The sequence below is a fragment of the Rhinolophus sinicus genome, chromosome 14 (assembly GCF_057876585.1).
Source record: "Rhinolophus sinicus isolate RSI-liver-muscle chromosome 14, RSI-T2T, whole genome shotgun sequence".
Taxonomy (NCBI): domain Eukaryota; kingdom Metazoa; phylum Chordata; class Mammalia; order Chiroptera; family Rhinolophidae; genus Rhinolophus; species Rhinolophus sinicus.
The window spans coordinates 111317411-111337397 of NC_142514.1; the positions used below are offsets into that span (position 1 = coordinate 111317411).

Below are 19987 nucleotides of genomic sequence, written 5' to 3' on the forward strand. Positions count from 1 at the left end.
GAGAGTATTTGAAAATGGTACTTCCAAATTCCAGAGAATAACCTCGATGTGTTCGATGTGTTCATCAGAAAAACCATTTCTATGCAAATAAATATAAAATAATCTCTATTGGGGGGCTTTTCATCTAGCAAATTTAATCATCGCAGAAAAAAATGTACTGACAATTTTCCACTACTATTGAACTCCAGTATTAATTCATTATAGTCAATGAAGGATATTTTAAATTTCAGATTTCAGTTGGCTATCAGAATTCACATGTGCATGCAGATGGAATAATTCTTTCCTTTTAAGATTTCTGCCACAAGCCTCAGATAGCTAAGAGATACCCCAAATCTTTAAAATATGAAGTGAACATGACTAGAACATGAAACTGAAGAGCAATAAAAAGAATATACTTGAAATACTGGGTGAAACAAAAGGAAAATTAGAAAATTTGTAATTCTTATGTTAAAAAGCTATGTTAACACTATCTGGAAAGAGGCAAGAGTAAACATTACTCCTTAAACAGAGAAGAACAGGAAGTAGAATTGCGGTAATCCAAAATTTTAGAAATGGATATCGGGAAAAAAGTATGTTGTTGTTTTTCCTTTATTGAAGCAGGAAAAATATTCTGCCTTGGAAAATAAGTATATGAATTACAGATGCTATAAATGACAAGACATAAAGAAAGATAAAAGGTTGGCGGTACAATGACTTGAGGGGAAAAATATAATTGAATTTTATTAGATTCAAACTGAGGTTTCCCCCACCTGCCTTAATTTTATGTGGTTTCAAATGCTTTAAATCCTTTATTTTCCTATTTCATTTTTTGAGGATAGATTAGTACGAAAAGCTATTTTATTCCACACAAAAAGAAGGCAACATTTAACTTTAGTTCTGCCTTGCTACAAATGATTAAGTATAAGAGCATGAAATTCAATAGTAAAAATCAAATTCACATGGGACAGAACAGAAAAATCACATTTCAAGGTACAAAATATTCCCTTTATAGATGTTATTATACTTCTTTTGGCTTCTCACACACTACAGGTCCTTAGCTGCCAGAAAAGAAAGTGCCATGAAATATGGATTTCATCAGTCGTCAGGACTATATATTTAAATCATGTTCATCTTATGGTGATCTTGGAAATTTGCAGATTTGAAAACACAACTCATATTTCAGGAGGTGGTGGAAGCATAGCCTATTTGAATGAGTCTCAGGCAACTGTGTCAGTTTGGTAAGGAATTGAGTTCGCAGCTGTTAGCCACATAGAGAGAGACGACATCTATCCTTATTTCAGTATCCCAGGAGTCTCTTTCTCAAGGAAGAAAATTGGCTCAACAAAAATGAGCAAAAGATGGATTTCAAAGATTTTTGGTCCTAAAGATACACCTGCCCTCCAAGAACAAACTCTCCATAAATCTAAATCCCTTCCAAGAACTTAGAACACAAGGTTCTCTGATCTGTTACCTATTCTACAGAGTTTCATTTGAACAACATAAAAAAATTGGTCTTTAATACATAAATCTGCAACAACTACAAGAAGGATATGAAGACAAGGAGAAAACCTTACATGAAAACACTGATTCATTAATCAATTCCTTCAAATATTTGTACTATGCACCAGGCGCCAAGGCAGGCTCTGGGGATATAGGGACAGGCAAACCAGTCTTCGTAGTCTGTGATCTAATGTTGTCAGACCCTTTAACTCCATTAGTACCAAACTCTTCCCTTGCTCCTCAACCTCAGTCTGTGCAGCTATTAACCATCAATCTAACAGCCACTGCACCTCTCAAAACACCATATGGTGTTAAAAGGAATCCCACAAAACAAGGTTATCTTAACAAAAATCGATAATGAACAGCTCAAAGACTTGCCACACACTGATAAGATCTGTAGTTTTAAGTGTCTGTTTCATTTTGGAAGCTAGATATGAAGGAGGGCCCAAGTAAAGATGAACTGAGTATCATAAGATACTATAAGCTCATGAGAAATGAACTAATCAGAAACAGTCTCAGAGACATAGAGGAAAAACTGAGGGTTGCTGGATGGGGCAGGGGGATAAGGGGGCAGGTGAGGGGATTAGAAAGCACAGTCGGTAACCACAAGATTGCCACGGGGATACGAAAGTCAATTTAGGGAATGTAACCAATAATATTGTAAGGTTTTTTAGGGTATCCGATGGACACTTGTCTCGTTAGGGAGACCACCTCAGGGATGATGTAGATGCCTGATCACTGCACTGTACACCTGAAGCTGAAGCTGAACAATAATGAATGTCAACTATAAGTTTGTATATATATATATACATATGTATATAGTTACAAGAAGTGGAGTACAGCATTAGGAATAAAGGCAGTGGAAATGTAACGGCTCTGTGCGATGTCAGAGCGGTAGTAGATGGGGGGAGGGGGGTTATCACTGTGTGAGGGATATAAATGATAAATGTCTAACTATTACATTGTTTTGTACACCTGAAACTAATTTAAAAAAAAAAAAAAGAATAAAAATGTCCCAGACAGACAGCTCCAAATTATAGGCAATGGTTCTGTAGTAACAGCATGGCTTCATATATGGATATAGAAGGAAAACTGACTCTGGGTGGTGAACACAATGCAATATATAAATGATATATTATTGAAATGTACACTTGAAACCCATACAATTTTACTAACCAATGTTACCCCAATAAATTTAATAAATAAAAATTTTAAAAAATGTATTCTGGTACTAGTAACTATATATCTCTGCAATGAACCTTCAGTGAAAGGTATTATTAGTATGGGGTCCTAAATTATAAACTATTATCCAAAACACTTTTTCACCCGTAAATTTGAGACTAATGCCCTTGCTCTAGAAACATGAACAATTTCCACTATTTGTCATTCCTTCTTCAAAACACTCCATCCCTATTATTATTACCCTCTACCTTTTTATTCATTGCTTCATAGTTACCCTGTTGTAAGAGAATGCCTGATGATTTGAGGTAGGTAGAAACACAGATGAATATTAGGTTGGTGCAAATGTAATTGTGGTTTAAAGGGTTAAAAATAAATGCAAAAACCGCAATTACTTTTGCACTACCTAATAGTTAAATACAAAATCTGTAGAGTAACAAAGACCTTGGTAAGAGTCCCAGAGCTGCTATTTGTAAGCTTGGACAAATTACTTGACCCTTCTAAGTCGTAGTTTTATTATCTGTAAAATGAGGCTAGCTCACTTATTTCAGAAGTTAATTTTTAGCATATAATACGATAATGGTAACATATGTAAAACACTTAGTGCAGGGTCCAACTAACTAATATGTTATTGTTAATTTACTTATTATCACCATTCCTAAGATACCTGATTACTGCTTCCCTCCTTGACTAGCATATAAATTTATGTTTAAGATCATTGGGTTCCATCCCAACTCAATTCTGTCAACAACAAAATAGATTTTCTAAAAGGTCCCTTTAATTCTTTCCTAACTTTCTAATGTTCATGCTAGTAGTAAGCAGAAGCAATGCTGTGCCATCTTTTCAAGCATCTAGAGCCACATCTTGACATGCTTATGTTACCTAAATACCCAATCCAAAATGGATAAAGCACTCAAAGGAAATTTCAAGGGAATGAAAGGGAACTTCATAATGAATGCTTCTCTCCACTCTCAGCTGTTACAAGGAGATATTACCAACCCAAACACAAGTACTCTTTCAGAGCTAAGAATAATGATACACACCAGAGCAGATTTTTGCTCCATTAAATTAAAATCCTTTCAATAATGTGACCCATGGTCCATCTTTCACAGTTCTGACTGAATTATCAGAAAAAAACATTGTGTCCATGCAAAAGTAGTGCTTTCGCCTTTATAATTTACTAATGGCTTTATACGCAAAAATTATAGCTTGGGCTATAATTTTACTTCTGATGAATGGTTTCAAGAGGTTCAGCAGAGAAAACAGTAACAGGCATAGTTAAGTACAGTTACTTATGAATTGCCAGGGGAAGCTAAAGAGCGAATGGTCTCAGAAGAAAATGATGCTTAATGGCTACAACGAAGCCTCATGAAGAGAAATAAAGCTGACTGAGTAACCCAAAGCAATCAAACAAGGGCCCCTAAAGTCCACACGGTAAGTAACTATGAGTTCCAACAAAAGGGCAGCTAAAATTCTATGCCCAGGGATGCCATAAACTGTACTTTTTCCTTTTGCTATAAACTACTTAAAATTCATATTGCTCGGTTTCTAAATCTTTAGGAGAAAGATAATCACCTGAGTCACAGTACAAATTACAAAGCTTCAGAACTGGTAGATGAAAATATGAGTCAAGAACAGTGCACTAGCACGGAGGAAAAACAGGTGGAAAAAAAAGAATAGCCAGACCGACATTACAAGGACTGAGTGCATATTCAAAACTATGACGCAAAGCTATTAATTTTAAACAGCAGGAACTAACAATTACTTTCGAACAGAATCACTAAGACTAAATTCACTTATGTATTAAATACCTTTACCTTTTAAACCAAAAATATAATCATGAAATACTTTGAATATACTGAAAAAATACTTCTAAGTTTATGAAAACTTCTAAAATTGACACATTTTAAAAAATATAGAATGTGTCAAATACAGAATTGTGTTAGTGTTTTAGGGAGTTTTCTTTTCACATGTGAAATTCTTTCAGGCACATTCCTCATTCACAATTCTTCACGTTTTTCTATCTTCATGAAGTAAAGTTTATTCCTAGGCCCTCATGTTAGTATTTCAAGTAGTCTTTAGGCACATACAATTCTTCTCCATATACTTTCACAGAAATAACAAAATTATGAGTGATAATGTCACAGGAAACATAATTACATTTGCTAAAGATAAAACCTTATGCTAGAAGAACTAAGAATTGTCACTATAATAAGTAATATACTCAATTAGGAAAAAGTACTATTTCAAAACCAATAAGTGTTGCAATTAAAATAAAATAATCTGCGCAGGATTCATAAGACAGTTAATTTTTAAAGTAAAATTTTAGTAACTGTTGGAAAATAAGTGAACAAAAAGGAAGCCTTATTATCAAGCAAAGAACTCATCTGTAAGCAGGGAAAATTACAAATTAAAATTCCACTTTTCAAACAGGAAGAGAGAATTTTATGCCCAGGTCTTAACAATACACACAGAGCCAAATGATCTCTGATCATCTGGAATTAACTCCCACTCCCACTCCCTCATTTTCCAGAATAGTCACGTGCAGTCAGTCCAGACTTCTGACTAGCAATCGCAGGACTAGGAAATGCCACACTCAAGATTCAAATGCAAGGATCCCACAGTACAGTACAATATGCTTTCCACCAAACATCATGCCAAACGTTAAGACTTGCCATTTAAGAAAATACTTCCTATCTTCTAGGCAAAAATCCAGTCCATGGCAGCTTGGTGCATCACTGATTTGAGCTCCTGTATTGTCTTGTGTATATATAGTAATAAACATACTAATTCCAAAATGCTCACAAATGTGAAATTTTCGCTAATTTAATAAACAAATACTTACATGTGGGTAAATAATTATTGTACTGATAAAAATGCCAAGAAATCAAATCATATTTGGGTCAAGAAGCACTTACATTAAAGATGAACAGAGATAAGATTATTTTAGTTATTTTAGTTCCGTGTGCTTTTTTCAGGCTACATATTTTCAACCTCCAATATGGAAGGCATGCCACCTTGTACAGAATACACCTATTTTATATACAATAACAACCTTTTGGTTTTTTTTAAAAAAGACCAAATATCTATTTTAGTTAGAGGCACTGACTTCCAAATGAGCAATATATAATGTTCTTATAATTTCTCTCACACCTTTGTCAGCCCAAAACTGCTCTGTTCAACCTTGCTGTGAGAAAATCATAATGATAGTTTAAAAATTGCATGTTACATTTTAGCAATGGTGCAAAGAAAATTATTTAAAAGCTCAAAAACAAATGGAAATAGTAACATGTAGAACAATTTATATACAGAATACTACCATTCATGTAATAAAGGCAGAAAATAAGAATGTATATTAATCCCTTTATTCCTATTTACATAAAGAAACTGGATTGATACATTAATAATTAATAAAAATAGTTACCTATGCAGTGGAGGTATAAATAATAATGAGAAGTATGGGCAGAAGCAAGACTTCTCAATGTTAAGTTTTTTACAATCTTGATTTTGGAAAAATGTAAATATATATTCACTTCAAAATTTTTAATGGAAAAAATAGAGGTGCAAATCTAAATGAAGAAGAAAAAAGACAAAAAAACAAAGGTACAAAAACCTTTTGTGCAGTGACAGAACAGCCATAGTTAAGTATGATTTAATTATAATCTTCCCGAGGACAAAGGAAAGCATGTACCTTAAACATTCTATTTCACAGCCTAGGGCAGAGCCTAGCTCGCAAACATGTGTAATCAATGTATAATTAGTCAATGTGAAATTAAGTTTCTAAAGGATGCAGAAATGTTATTACACAATATGGACACAGTAGTAACTTCCACACATGGGGGTATAGGTGTAAAAAGGAAGACAAGAAACGGTGGGAGGAAACATTATTTTATGTAAATTCTTCATATTTCTTTTATTGCTATCTACAATTTAAAAACAAAGAATAAAATGTTCTTATGCTCAGTCTTCCCCTGGATAAATACTCGAAGTAGACTATAAGGTGAAACATGACAAGATACTGACACTCTTAGTATTATTAAAATTTTTGTAACAAATTATTAATGCCAAATTTCCATTTAAAGTACTATATCCTAAAAACAACAATGCAGGAAACATTTAGTTCTCTCAATAACATAAATACCCAACAACTGCAATCAGTGTATTGCAAGTTCATTATTTCTCCCTATTTCTGGAATGTTTTTCTCACCATTCATTTCTATCCCTGAAGCTCTATCTTCATCAAATGCTACTATGTTTTCTAATTCATCAAATGCTAGTGTAAAGCTGCATCAAATCTTAAAGAAATGAGAATTGCTGCTCTATTAAAATAAAAAATAGTTACAAAGTCAAATAGAAATAAAAAACGACAAGAATTTTTCTTAGGACACAGTTAATAATGTCCTCACCCAAAGGCTTAAGAGTTTCTTAATACAGAACTTAATATTATAGCAATGATTCTTGGGTACGGTACTATGTTACCCTGAAATCATTCACTCTCTCAAGAACATGCTGCAGAAACTTCTTTAAAAATGTAAATCTGTTTTATTTCATTAACTGACTTATTTATCTAGCAAAATGTCCACTTTTATGGGAATTAAATAGTGAAAGGACAGCAATAACATGAGTAACCTATTTCAAGGATAACAGAAAACTGCCAAGTTTCAGGCCAAAGGGGCACATGCTGATATAGAAGCACTCCTTCTTACAAGGTTTCCCCTTTTTTAAGGTATTAAGTTTAATCTTATATCCAGTTGAACCTCAACACAACAGTAATGTCGCTCAAATAAGTGAACGGTGAAACAAACTGTGGTACCTACACACAATGGGACACTACTCAGTAACAGGAAGAATGAAGTACTGATACACACAACAGCTTGGATGAATTGACAGAGAATTACGCTGAGTGAAAAAAGCCAATCTCAAAAGCCTATATACTACGTAGTTTCATTTACGGAACATTCTTGAAATGATAAATTCTAGAAATGAAGCACATGGGATCTCTCTGTGTTACTTCTTATAACTACGTGTGAAACTACAATTATCTCAGAATTAAAACTTTAATTAAAAAAAATCATGAGATTTCACTGATATGTGGTATATAAACCAAAAGCAACAAAAGAACAAGACAAACAAATGAGAAACAGAAACTCATAGACACAGACAATGGTTTGGTGGTTGCCAGAGGGTAAGGGGGGTGGGGGGTGGGGGGTGGGAGATGAGGGTAATGGGGATCGAATATATGGTGATGGAAGGAGAACTGACTCTGGGTGATGAACACACAATGGGATTTATAGATGATGTAATACAGAATTGTACACCTGAAATCTATGTAATTTTACTAACAATTGTCACCCCAATAAATTTAATAAAATAAAATTTAAAAAAAAGAAAAAAGTGAAAAAAAAATCATTAATATTATTTGGGTCACCTCAACCAAGAGCAGATTTAGGTGACATTCTCAGAAACTAGTCAGTATACAAAGCCTCTACCAGCCGAAAGAAGAAGGAATAGATAAAAATGACAAAATAGGCACAGAAAAAAAAAAAGTTAGAGCAAACAATAAAGAAAGTAGTATGGTTATTAATGAATATCTAATGAATATTTAGATATGTACAGCGACATATTAAATTTCTCTCAATACTAATACGATGATGATATGATGGAAAAAGCTTACCCGATGCTTTGCCTTAATTTTCTTCCTATATTCTTCCTTGTCAAATTTGTCCTCTTCTTGAAGCCTTTCCTTTGCTTTATCTAAGTTGATACCACCAGCGTCATCCTCTTCCTCGGTATCCTTCAAGACAGATTTCTGCATTTGTGGCCACTGCTGAACCAACTGCAGACAGGAAAAAGGTTAAGTATGGGACGGGAGACAGGGAACATCAACAGAAAACCATTTCCCTTTGTATAATGAGTTTGAAATGGTGCATATACACACTTTGTCTTACTACTTACATTTCTCAAACTTTCTAACAAACTTTATAATTAAAATGAGCAAGGCACACAAAAGACTGTCCCAGTTAGGATAAAATAATGCTGCCATAACCCAATGAGAGCAGGGTTAGAGGAAAATTCCATAAAGTAATTAGGAGGAGGAGGTAGTTGCCTCAACATCATTTCCAACAGTGTTCTTAGTATGTTATATTCCGAAACCAACCTGACTCCAAATGGTCTGCACAGGCCATAGCCAGGCTGACCAGAGGGCCCTTGCCACTGCCAGCTGCCATGGCACCTTGTGTGGATCTCCAACTCTGTACTGGGTTGTCTTACTTTCCTGGTTTTCTTACTAGAATTAATCTCCTTAAGGATAGTCACATGTCCTGCTCATGTATTCTCAAAGCCTAACACAATATCTGGTACACATTAGGTTCCCAAAACTGATTGATGGATCACACATCACAACACATAAAGACTGAAATAACTAAGTGTAGAGGAGAAAATTAGTTTGGGTTTCACAGGCCTGCTCAGATTTACATGATTTTACACATCGAGTTTATGGTTAGGAACAAGGTGACATAGAAGTCAGAACACTGATAGCGGGAGACCTGGTTAATGTCTTGGCTTTTTCACTAGCCAACTGCATAATCCTGAATAAATTACTTAATCTCTGGACATCTGTGTCTTTGTCTGAAAAATAAGGTTTGTTTGACTCAATAATCTTCTAGGCCTAACACTATAAAACTCTAGAAAATTTAGACAAAAACGATTCTCTTATTTTACCTAATAAGTGGTTACGAGAGACATTTAAGTAGCTGCCACTGTTTTTGAAAGAATGCTAATTAACCGGCAGGCAAATGTAAGTTGTAGGCACATACATCACAGGTATTAATGCCTCCTCCACTCTTGTCACCACCACAGTCATTCTTCAAGATGAGATTCCCACAGAGTCTCAACTTTTGGCACAAATAGGGGTCACAAATATGCTGTGTGAGCAGCCATGCAAGCAGTCACTGACACTGAATGCAGAAGCAGTGAGTGATCAGCTGTGACAGTGAGAATGCCACCCATTGCTCTGACTCCTTACCTCTTTTTCTCTCCAAGTGAAAAAAAGTCCAGCCCTCTGTGGGCGGAACAAATAGCAGTGTTTCTTTCGTGGCTATACATCCGAAGTTTCAATATGGCTCACAGAGCTCCTATCAGTGATAAGTTTACCTTGAAACATTTTATAGTTAAGGATTTACACTCACCTTGCAGCTAATTGGTATAATCTGTGCAGTTAAACTTAGCAGCACAGTAAGGAACCTCATTATCCTGACAGCACTAATCTTGTTTTACAGTTTGCATCTGATGTAATACAACTATATTCTAGTTTAGACTGTTTCTCAGGTGCCCACCTCTTTTTAGTAATTTCATAAAGATTGATTAATTATCAATTATATAGGCTTCCTCTGCAACTACCAACAACTTTGAATTACACTCATTTTGTTAGTTTTGATTTATACCCCATTTCACTCCATATTATAAGTGTAAGTCTGGGTTTCTGAATCGCTTCCCCAAAGAAACACCCAAATCTTTGTTAACTTCAAAATTAAAAGGAATTATATGCCACTGGATATGGACTGCTTAGACAGTATTTATACAAATAATGATGAAATACCTGATGTTAAATATTACAGTTGGTATAAAAAGCTCTGTGATTTTTATTGGGGTATTAGACAATGGTTCATTTGTGCAACAAACTTTTTTTGAGGGTTTACGAGATGTTAGGCACTGTTCTCAGTGCTGAGGACAGAGCAGTGAGCAGACAACAAATACATTCCCTCAGGCAGCCTGTCTCATTCCCCTGGACTGGAAGAAATGAACAACCACCAAATAAATGCAGAATAAATCACACAGTAAGTGCTACAGTAAGTGCTACAGAAACAAACAAAACAGACAGGGTGAGGGGAATGAGACCATGGTAGGTGTGGAGTGCTGTGTGCCATGTTAGGATGAACAAAGAAACCCGCAGGTTGGTGAGTGAAACTAAGAGATTCTATTCAGAAGACCCCGCTGTGACAACTAACTGTTAGCCATGACTCCTTAGGGAAGTCACTTGACTTTCTGGATGTCCTTCCTCTTTAAAAACGAATTTTTTAAAGAGGATATTAATTATACGCTCTTTAATATTCGTATGTAATAGAGTGACCTTTCATGAGCTATCTGTGAGTGGTAACCCCTTCCCTATTTTATGGGCATCTATTTACACTAAGATCAAGGTAATGGTGAGATGAAAACCAGGCACCTATGTGTCCGAGGCTATTTTAAAGCAGAGAATTCCTCCCACAGCAGGCCAGCAAATAAGAAACATTATTATCACCTCTAAAAAGGAGGAACTGCAAAGCAGAGAACTCTGAGTCCAGCAGAAGAAACTGTGACAAGTAGTTGTTACTATCTTGTGCTTGGTCCCATAGAATATTGGATGGATACCAGGACAAGAAAAATCTCATCTATAAAAGCAGAATTTAAAAGTTCAAAACCAACTCTCTTGTTATCACCAAGAAATATCTCAGTTTATAGTCAAAACATTCTTGCCTACAGGTGTATAGTTGACAAAATGTCTACAGTAAACAGCGAAAGGAAATGCTAGTGTGATTTAGAGAGAAATTTTTTTTCTCATTAATGAATGTTAAGTTAGCAGGAGAGTCAAAGTCTTTATAACACTTGGAATGTACAGTAATTCCTCACTTAACACCATTGATATGTTCTGCAACGTTAAGTGAAACAACCTATAAACAACCCAATTTACCATAGCCTAATTGATATAAACAAGAGTTAAGCTCCAAGTTAAGCTCATGAAAGGTTACTCTATTACATATTAATATTATCTTCATTTTTAAAGAGGCAGGAAATCTAGAAAGTCAAGTGACTTACCTAAGGAATAATGGCTAGCAGTTGGTGGTCATAGCAGGGTCTTCTGAATATCATCTCATCAATGTTATAATGAAAGGACATTATTTGAGGACCTGCTGTACCTCAAAAATGAAGCATTTAAGAATCTTACCTCCCCTTCATCAGTAAATGTTATCTTCTTATTCACTTTAAAATTTCTCTTCATTACTTTTTTTGCTTCTGCAACCTTGGTCACTTTTTTCTTGACAGTGGATTTAGAAGCTTCTTTCTTCTGTGTGAAAATATACAAAAAACAGATGATTAGGTAAATGGCTGCTTTATATTATCAATTTAACTCTGGCAATACACTGGCGGGATCACTTCTTAAATTATATAAATGTCTAACCACTATGCTGTATTCCTGAAATTAATATAAAATAATATTGAATATCAACTCTAATTGGAAAATTAAAAGGGGGAAAAGGTACAGGGGAATAAGAAATTCAGGTTTCCAGGTATAAAACAAATGAGTCATGGAGATGTAATGTACAGCATGGGGAATATAATCAATAATATTGTGTTAGTATGGTACAGTGTCAGATGGTTGCTGGACTTTTCATGGGGATCACTTCTTTAGGTATACAAATGTTGAGTAACTATGTTCTACGAGGTGTGATCAACAAATACGGTGAATGTTTAAATTTTAAAAAATTATTACAGTAAAAGATACATTGCCATTAATCCTCCACAAAATATTCCCCCCTCGCTTCAAACACACTTATCCCATCGTTCTTGCCACTTTCTGGAGCAGTTCTGGAAATCCTCTTTGGTGAGTGTCTTTAGTTGTATCAATGTGGCTGCCTCAATGTCCTGAATTGATTCAAAATGTCTACCTTTCATGGTCATTGAGACTTTGTTGAAGAGCCGGAAGTCACACAGTGCCAGATCTGGTGAATAAGGTAGATGAGGACACCCCGTAATGTTTGTATTTGACAGAAGTTGCCATACCAGAAGCGATGTGTGACACAGAGCCTTTCCATTGTGATCACAAAATAGAGTGAATGCTGCTGCCGACTGCCATTCAATGGAAAGGCTGGGATCTTCAATACAGGAAGTGGTGCACTGAACCAGTAACAGTGCGTGACAAATTTCAACGTGTTCGGCGCAGTCAGCTGGGTGTGAGCTATGGTTGAGAGAAGGTGTGTTTTAAAGTGTGCCAGAAATCATCCTCCATCGTGACAATGCTCCATGTCACGCATCACTTCTGGAGTACAGCAATTACTATCAAATAAAAACATTACGGTGTGTCCTCATTCACCTTATTCACTGGATCTGGCACCAAGCGACTTCTGGCTCTTCTCCAAAGTCAAAATAACTCAGGACATCGAGGCAGCCACAACAGTGCAACTAAAGACACTCATGAAAGAGGACTTCCAGAACTGCTTCAGAAAGTAGCAAAAATGATGGGATAAGTGTGTTCGAAGCGAGGGGATGTATTTTGAAGGGGATGAATGGCAATGTGTCTTTTACTGTAATAAATTTTTTTTATTCAAACATTCACCACATTGTTTGATCATACCTTATACACCTGAAACATAATAAAATTTGTACGTTAGCTATATTTTAATAAAAATATTTTTTAAAAAGATTGGTGCATTTCATTGTATATAAATTTCTACCTCAAAAAAGAGTCCTGTAAGCAACTATTGAATTTTAGTTCATGCTAGGCAAGTTGAAGTATATGGGAGAAAGTATAATGATATGGGCAACTTGCTCTGAAATGCATTAAATAAAAAAGGATGACAGATGAATAGAAGGAGAATTGCATGATAAAGGTAATATGGTAAACGGTTAACTGTAGAATATAAGTGGTGGCTATTTTGGTATACAAAACGATACTTTTTTCAACTTTTCTGTATGTTTGAAATTTTTTGTAATAAAATATAAAAGTCAGTTCCAGGAAAGAGAGGAAAAAGTCACAATGCAAAAATGACAAGAACTGTCAGAACGGAATACAGATTAGTCAGAAAAACAATCCTGCAGAGTGGAATCTTGAAGTAATGCAGGTGAACTGGAAGAGCTTTAGGGAAATCCTGGTATGAAACCACTGAAATTATTATAAAAATCCTGGAGGTATTTGCATCTTTGCATTTTTATGGTTTATCATGGTTTCTAAAAGGGATCTATGATCGCTCCCTCCAAAAGAAAGAAAAACAGTTAAATTTTTTTGTTTGTTAAAGGGAAGCTACTGAAAGAAGGAACAGAAATGCCAACATGGGTGAAAAGAAGATACACGTTTATTATTTTTCCTGATAGGCATAGCCTTTGCTCTGATACTCCAGAATTATTCTTCACTCAAATATGCACTGAGTGTCATCAACACACAAGACATCATAGTACCTACTGGGGACAACGCAGTGAAAAAGACAGGTGGCGTACCAAGCCTCCTTGAGCCTATCTCTATCAGTGGGGAAAAAAAAAAAACCAAAACAGTAACCAGTAGAAAATATTATTTAATCACAAATGTAGCAGTGCACAGAAAAAATACATAGGATGAATGAGTCTATGTAATAGGGTGCCTTTCCTAGACTTTGCCATATGGGAAAATATTTTGTTTTGCTTTGTTTTGTTCTTTTGCCAAGCATATATTTTTAATTGTTACGTAATAAATATTTTTAAGTAATAAAATTTCGTGGGTTTGTGCCATACTTAGAAATACTTTTCCAACTAAAAGACTTTTTAAAAATGAATTTAACTCTTTAAAATGTTGATTTTACTCTTCTTAAAAGATTCAACATTGGCTCTTGGACAAGAGGGAAGTGCTCATTAATAATTTTAAATTTTTATTCATTAAGTCTCAAAAACTATAAAGTATACCTATTGTTAGGGAGAAGTTCTATTTTTGACTGTAAGACTTTATCTTATTGGTACAAAAATGAAATTTGCAGCAGCCAGAAAGTACTATGAAATATTTCCTGACAAGATTTAAAACATCAAAATGAAATTTTCATTTCTATTTGCACTTCTTCCACAACTTGTATGCTAGACTTCAAAATAAAATGCTAAAAGGGAAATGTCATAAAATACAAAACTGAAAAAGCATCACGTCATTCTCAAAGACGCAGTAGGAGGTTGCCACAAATAACCCGGAAGATAAAAGAACAACAAATTAAGAAATACAAACTGGTAGTTATGAAAGAGTCATGGAGATGTAACGTACAGCACAGTGAATATAGTCAATAATATTGTAATAACTAAGTATAGTGCCAGGTGAATGTTAGACTAATTGGAGAGATTACTTCGTAAATTATATAGATGTCTAATCACTATGCTGTACACTTGAAACTAACATAAAATAAAATAAAAAAGAACAACAAAAACTGTTGCAAAAACAATTATGGTTCCTGTTAGAAGAACCATGTTAGTTAACATTGGCTACAAGATTCAAAATATAGTCAATTAAAAAGACCTACCATAGTCCCAGTATTGGTTAGGCTACTACTCTTTAAAATAACATTTAGGTTCAATAAAGATTTGCCTTCCATGGAGAGGGAAAAAACCTACCTTAATATAAGCATTACTACTAGATATTCTAGAGGTGAAAATTAAAGTATCATATTGCAAAAGAAAGAGAAAAAAAGCATAAGGAAACAAATGTTACAATTTAAAGGGAAAGATACTCTTTAAAAAATCAGATTTGTATGTTTCCTTAAAGTAGCTTCCATATGCATCACTGAATAATTAAGAGTTTATAATAGCAACTGTATCTAAAACTGAAGGAAATCAACAAAATAAAGAACTTTCAAACCTGGTGGAGACTTTAGAGATTATCTATTTTAGCCTATGTCCTCGTTTTAAAGATAAGGGCATTTCCTAGCATTTATAAATGCTGTTGCCTCAAAGTCTAAATGTACTTAACTTGAGATATTTCCATTGCATATAAATATCCAAACCCTACTAGAACTTATATGACTTCTTTAAAAAATAAAAAATGAAAAAAGCAAAACAACCCCCTGCTATATAAGCATATTTCCTTTGTCATTCTAACTTCACTGAACTGCAATATTTCACACATATCTCTACAGTACAAATTAAAGATATATTATTTGACATTTTATTTTAAAGCCATTTATAAAATCTTTTCTTAAAAAATAAACTTCCTCATGATTAGTAACGTTGAGCACCTTTTCATATAACTATTGGCCATTTGTATGTCCTCTTTGGGAAAAAGTCTATTCAGGCCCTTTGCCTATCTACCTACCTACCTACCTACCTACCTATCTATCTATTTATTTTTGCTTTTTTAGTTATATGGTCTTTATATATCTCAGATATTAACCTCTTACCAGAAAAATGGTTGGAAAATATTTTCCCCCATTCCAAACATAGTTTGCCTTTTTAATTTGTTTCATTTGCTGTGCAGAAGCTTTTTAGTTTGATGTATCCCCATGGTTTATTTTTGCTTTTGTTACCTGTGGATTTGGTGTCTTATACAAAAGATCATTGCCAAGACCAATATCAAGGAGATTATTCCCTGTTTTCTTCTAGGAGTTTTAATCATCAGGGAAATGAAATAAAAAACACAGTGTGATATCACTTCACACCTGTTAAGATAGCTATCATCAAAAAAACAAGAGATAACAGGTGTTGGCAAAGATGTGGAGAAAAGAAAACCCTTGTAACACTGTTAGTGGGGATGTAAACTGGTTTAGCCACAGTGGAAAACAGTTCGGAGGTTCACCAAAAAATTAAAAATAGAAACTACCATATGTTCCAGCAACTTACTCCTAGGTACATATCCAAAAGAAATAATAAAATCAGTATCTGGAAGACATATCTTCACTCCCATGTTCACTGCACCATTATTCAAGTGAATAGATTGATTCAAGTGAATAGATTCCAAGATATGGAAACAAGCTAAGGGTCTCTCAAAGGATGAACAGATCAAGAAAATGTGGCATGCATATACAATGGAATATTATTCAGCCATGAGAAAAAATTCTGCCATTTGCAACAACATGGGTAAACCTGGAAGGCATTATACTAAGTGAAATAAATCAGACGGAAAAGACAAGCACTATATATAATATCACTTATATGTGGAATCTTTAACAGAAAAAAAAAAAGGCCAATTTCATAGAACAAGAACACTGGTGGCCAGGTGCTGGGGAGAAGGAGAAATGAAAAGATGTAGGTCAAAGGGTACAAGCTCTCAGTTATAAGATAAGTAAGTTCTGAAGATCTAATGTACAGCTTGTTGACTATAGTTAACAGTACTGCGTTGTACACTTGAAATTTCCTGAGAGTAGGTGTTTAGCATTCTCATCACAAAAAAAGAGCTGACTGTGAAATGATAGATGTGTTAGTTATCTTTATCTTGGTAAACATCTCACACTGTATTATGTATACAAAAACATCACATTGTACACTTTAAATATATACAATTATATCTGTCAATTGTTCTTCAATAAAGCTGAGGGAAAAGAACCACCACCACAAGTAGAAAAAGTATGTTTGTAAAATATTTGCAAAAACTATAGTTTTAAAATTAAGAGCCACCTAAAGGGTAGAGAGTTTCAGTCGTGTAAGATGAGAAGAAGTCTGGAGATTGGTTGCAACACAAGGTAAATATACTTAACAGTACTGAACTCAACACTTAGAAAAGGTTAATGTGGTCAATTTTATGTTATGTGTATTTTACCACAATTAAACATAAAATTAATAGTCATCTAAAATATAACTGGACTTCAGTTTAAAATGTTCTTACAGGAACAGAATTTGTCTTTTCAGAATTCCTACACAAATGTAAACTTAAGACAAAGTAATAGTCCTAGAATTGCACAGCAGCTGGATCATGGGAGCAGAGTGGGCAATGCCAGGGAAGGCCACGGGAGACCCTCGAATACAAACCAACTAATATGATATGAAACAAGAGTGCTTATAAACTATAAATTATAGAAATAATCTTATAATGGTCTAATAAATCTCACAGGATTTTTTTAAATGTCCACATTTACCAATCTCATTGTTTAAAGTTTAACAGAAGGCAAAAAACTGTAATAATCTTTGGTAATATGCATATTCATGAAATCGAGAATAAAAGAATTCAAGAGAATGATGAAATCCAGTGCTGCCTCTACCCAAGTCTCAGTTACCATAATCTCTGGAATAGATTGATACTAAGTATTAGCCTGTTTATCAACAGACTTTGCATTCACTCTTGCCCCATTGTAGTAAGCCTTAGTAATCACTCATTTTCTTGTTTTGTTTTTCCTAATGAATTGTAATCTTCATGAAGGTTAAGATCATTTGCATTACATTTGCATCCCCAGGGCATCACAGAGAGGCTGGCATATAGGAAGCATTCAAGAAATATTTCTTGAAAGAAGAATTGGTGAGTAAATTCTCACTTGAATAAAGCATTCCTTCATTTTCTGCTCGTTAACAACCATAGTCAAATCTTGTCCGTGATCATTTAAATTAGAAAACCACAGCTTAAATAAGTTGAGTAATTTGTTCAAGGTTGCATAATTTAAACCAAAGTGCATTTCACTTTGTTGTTCACATTATACAATGCTTAGTTGATTTTTGTTAAAACTGTCTAAGGTTTTAACACCATAATTTGCCTCAATATGTGCCTTTTAAATTTCTATCAACTTTGGAAGAATTTTAGAAAATTGTTATTTTGAGAAACTTATACCTTTTTTCAATGTTTTATTTTATATCCCATTAAGAAGAGCTTTCTCAGATTCTACTTTCTGATATCGTATTTGTATTCACTTCTAAAATAATTGTTTTCACATCCTAACATAAATTTTAAATGCTGACTATGCCATTTCAAATTACAAGACTAACCCCTACTTCCTTTCCGATGAGAATCACAGGTATTAGAGAATTTGTTTGTATGAGATACTTACTTGTCTCATTACTTGATACCGACACTTCATAAATTTTACCTAGAAGACTACCTAAAGACACATTCTATAAGTCTTTTCATTTTGTTTTGTATTTTACAGATAATGTATGTTTATTCCAGGTGTAAGCCTACATATCCTATAAAAGTTCCTCATTTTTCAAATCTAGATTAGTCCTTGTGTGATTACATTAAGAAACAAACCATAAGTAAATGTTAATTTCTTTCTCTATTCTGTACAGTCAATAAGGCCATACACTACTATTTTCTTTGGAGTCTGTGAACTGCAATTCCAATGCATAAAGTGATGAAAATAGTTAATGAATCCTACAATATATCAAGCAACAATCACAAAATATTATGAAATAGTCATGATTCTTTTTTAAAATCATCTTAACGGGTCAACATTAACAGGAAAACAGACAATTGAGTATTGCTTATTTCTCCCCCACCCTCCCCAGACCAAAAACTATGTAGATATGTAGTCGTGATCTCAGTTTTATTTGCACTTACTTCCTTCTGGTTACAGAGAGTCATAAGCTACAACCATTCTACGTTTTTTGATTGCTAGATTCCTCCTTCCTTCAGGATTCCTACTGCCCAGATCCACAGGCTTGGAATACTTGCCAGAAACTGCTTTTTAACCTGTTAAACAAACTCTTCCTGACAATGTGTACCTACCACCTTCAATACAGAATGCTTTCAGAAAAATAACTTTCACATCTCCAATACAGCTTCTACTTCCCTCTATTCCTCCTCTCATTTTTCAGATGTAATTCTCCCACCAAACCCTCATTCAAATGCAAGTGGTTTTTCCTTGAATATATTTGTCTTCTTTTCCTCATCAATTTCTTGTCAGAATCAACATAAAATTTTCCTTGATTTTGAAAAGCCTCTTAATACCATTTCAGCGTAAAAATTCTTTGAATCTGTCATTGCCCCCAATTAGTCTAGGTAAGATTTAAATTTCCTTTCTCCACTCAAGCCATATTTTACTTCGCTTACTTCCTTATTCTAAGCCTTATCCCGAACTGAGTTTCATGGCCAGCCAAATCCATCACTGTCTTTGTCTTATTTATTACTTTAAATGGTCCCCGCTACCTTTTTGAGCAGTTACTTATACAGTTGGAATGCATAAAGGATAATTTTCATATTCCTCATTTAATTTCTTAGGAAATTTTCTTTAGTTCACTGAAATTGTCAGGCCGTTTACTGCTCTATTTTGCTAGCCAGAAAATACGTGTTATTTGCTCCACACCACGCCCCTCAGAAACAAAAAAACAAAAACAGATATTTCCTGTTTTTAACAAAATTATGGAACCAGTCACATTTTGCCTTAGGAACCCAATTTTTAACCTGCCACGTTTAATACATATTTCTGTATTAGGAAATAGGCAGCTGGAAGCAATTTGAAGAAATGGAGCTTGACACATACCTTTTAGGGTCTCTTTTTCGACTTCAAAAAATTACAGTATAGATTTATTTCTAACTTGTGTCCAAATTGGCTGCATCAATTTCTGTTGTCTCCTACAACTTTTGGAATTCTGCTAGAACTTAGAAATATTATAAGCTACATACCAAAAAATCAGTAGTATAAAAAGGAAA

The 19987-nt window shown here is 34.3% G+C and overlaps 1 protein-coding gene across 2 annotated transcripts in view; it reads right to left on the reverse strand.

The window, feature by feature from the left end:
- DDX10 (DEAD-box helicase 10) overlaps positions 1-19987 on the reverse strand; it is a 292846-nt gene that overhangs the window by 108390 nt on the left and 164469 nt on the right. For both annotated transcript variants that reach the window (XM_019714905.3, XM_019714904.3), the window contains exons 14-15: positions 11642-11761; positions 8333-8494 (exon numbers count right to left, since the gene is read on the reverse strand). In XM_019714905.3, the coding sequence (XP_019570464.3) occupies positions 8333-8494; positions 11642-11761 (282 nt within the window). The remainder of the gene's footprint in view (positions 1-8332; positions 8495-11641; positions 11762-19987) is intronic.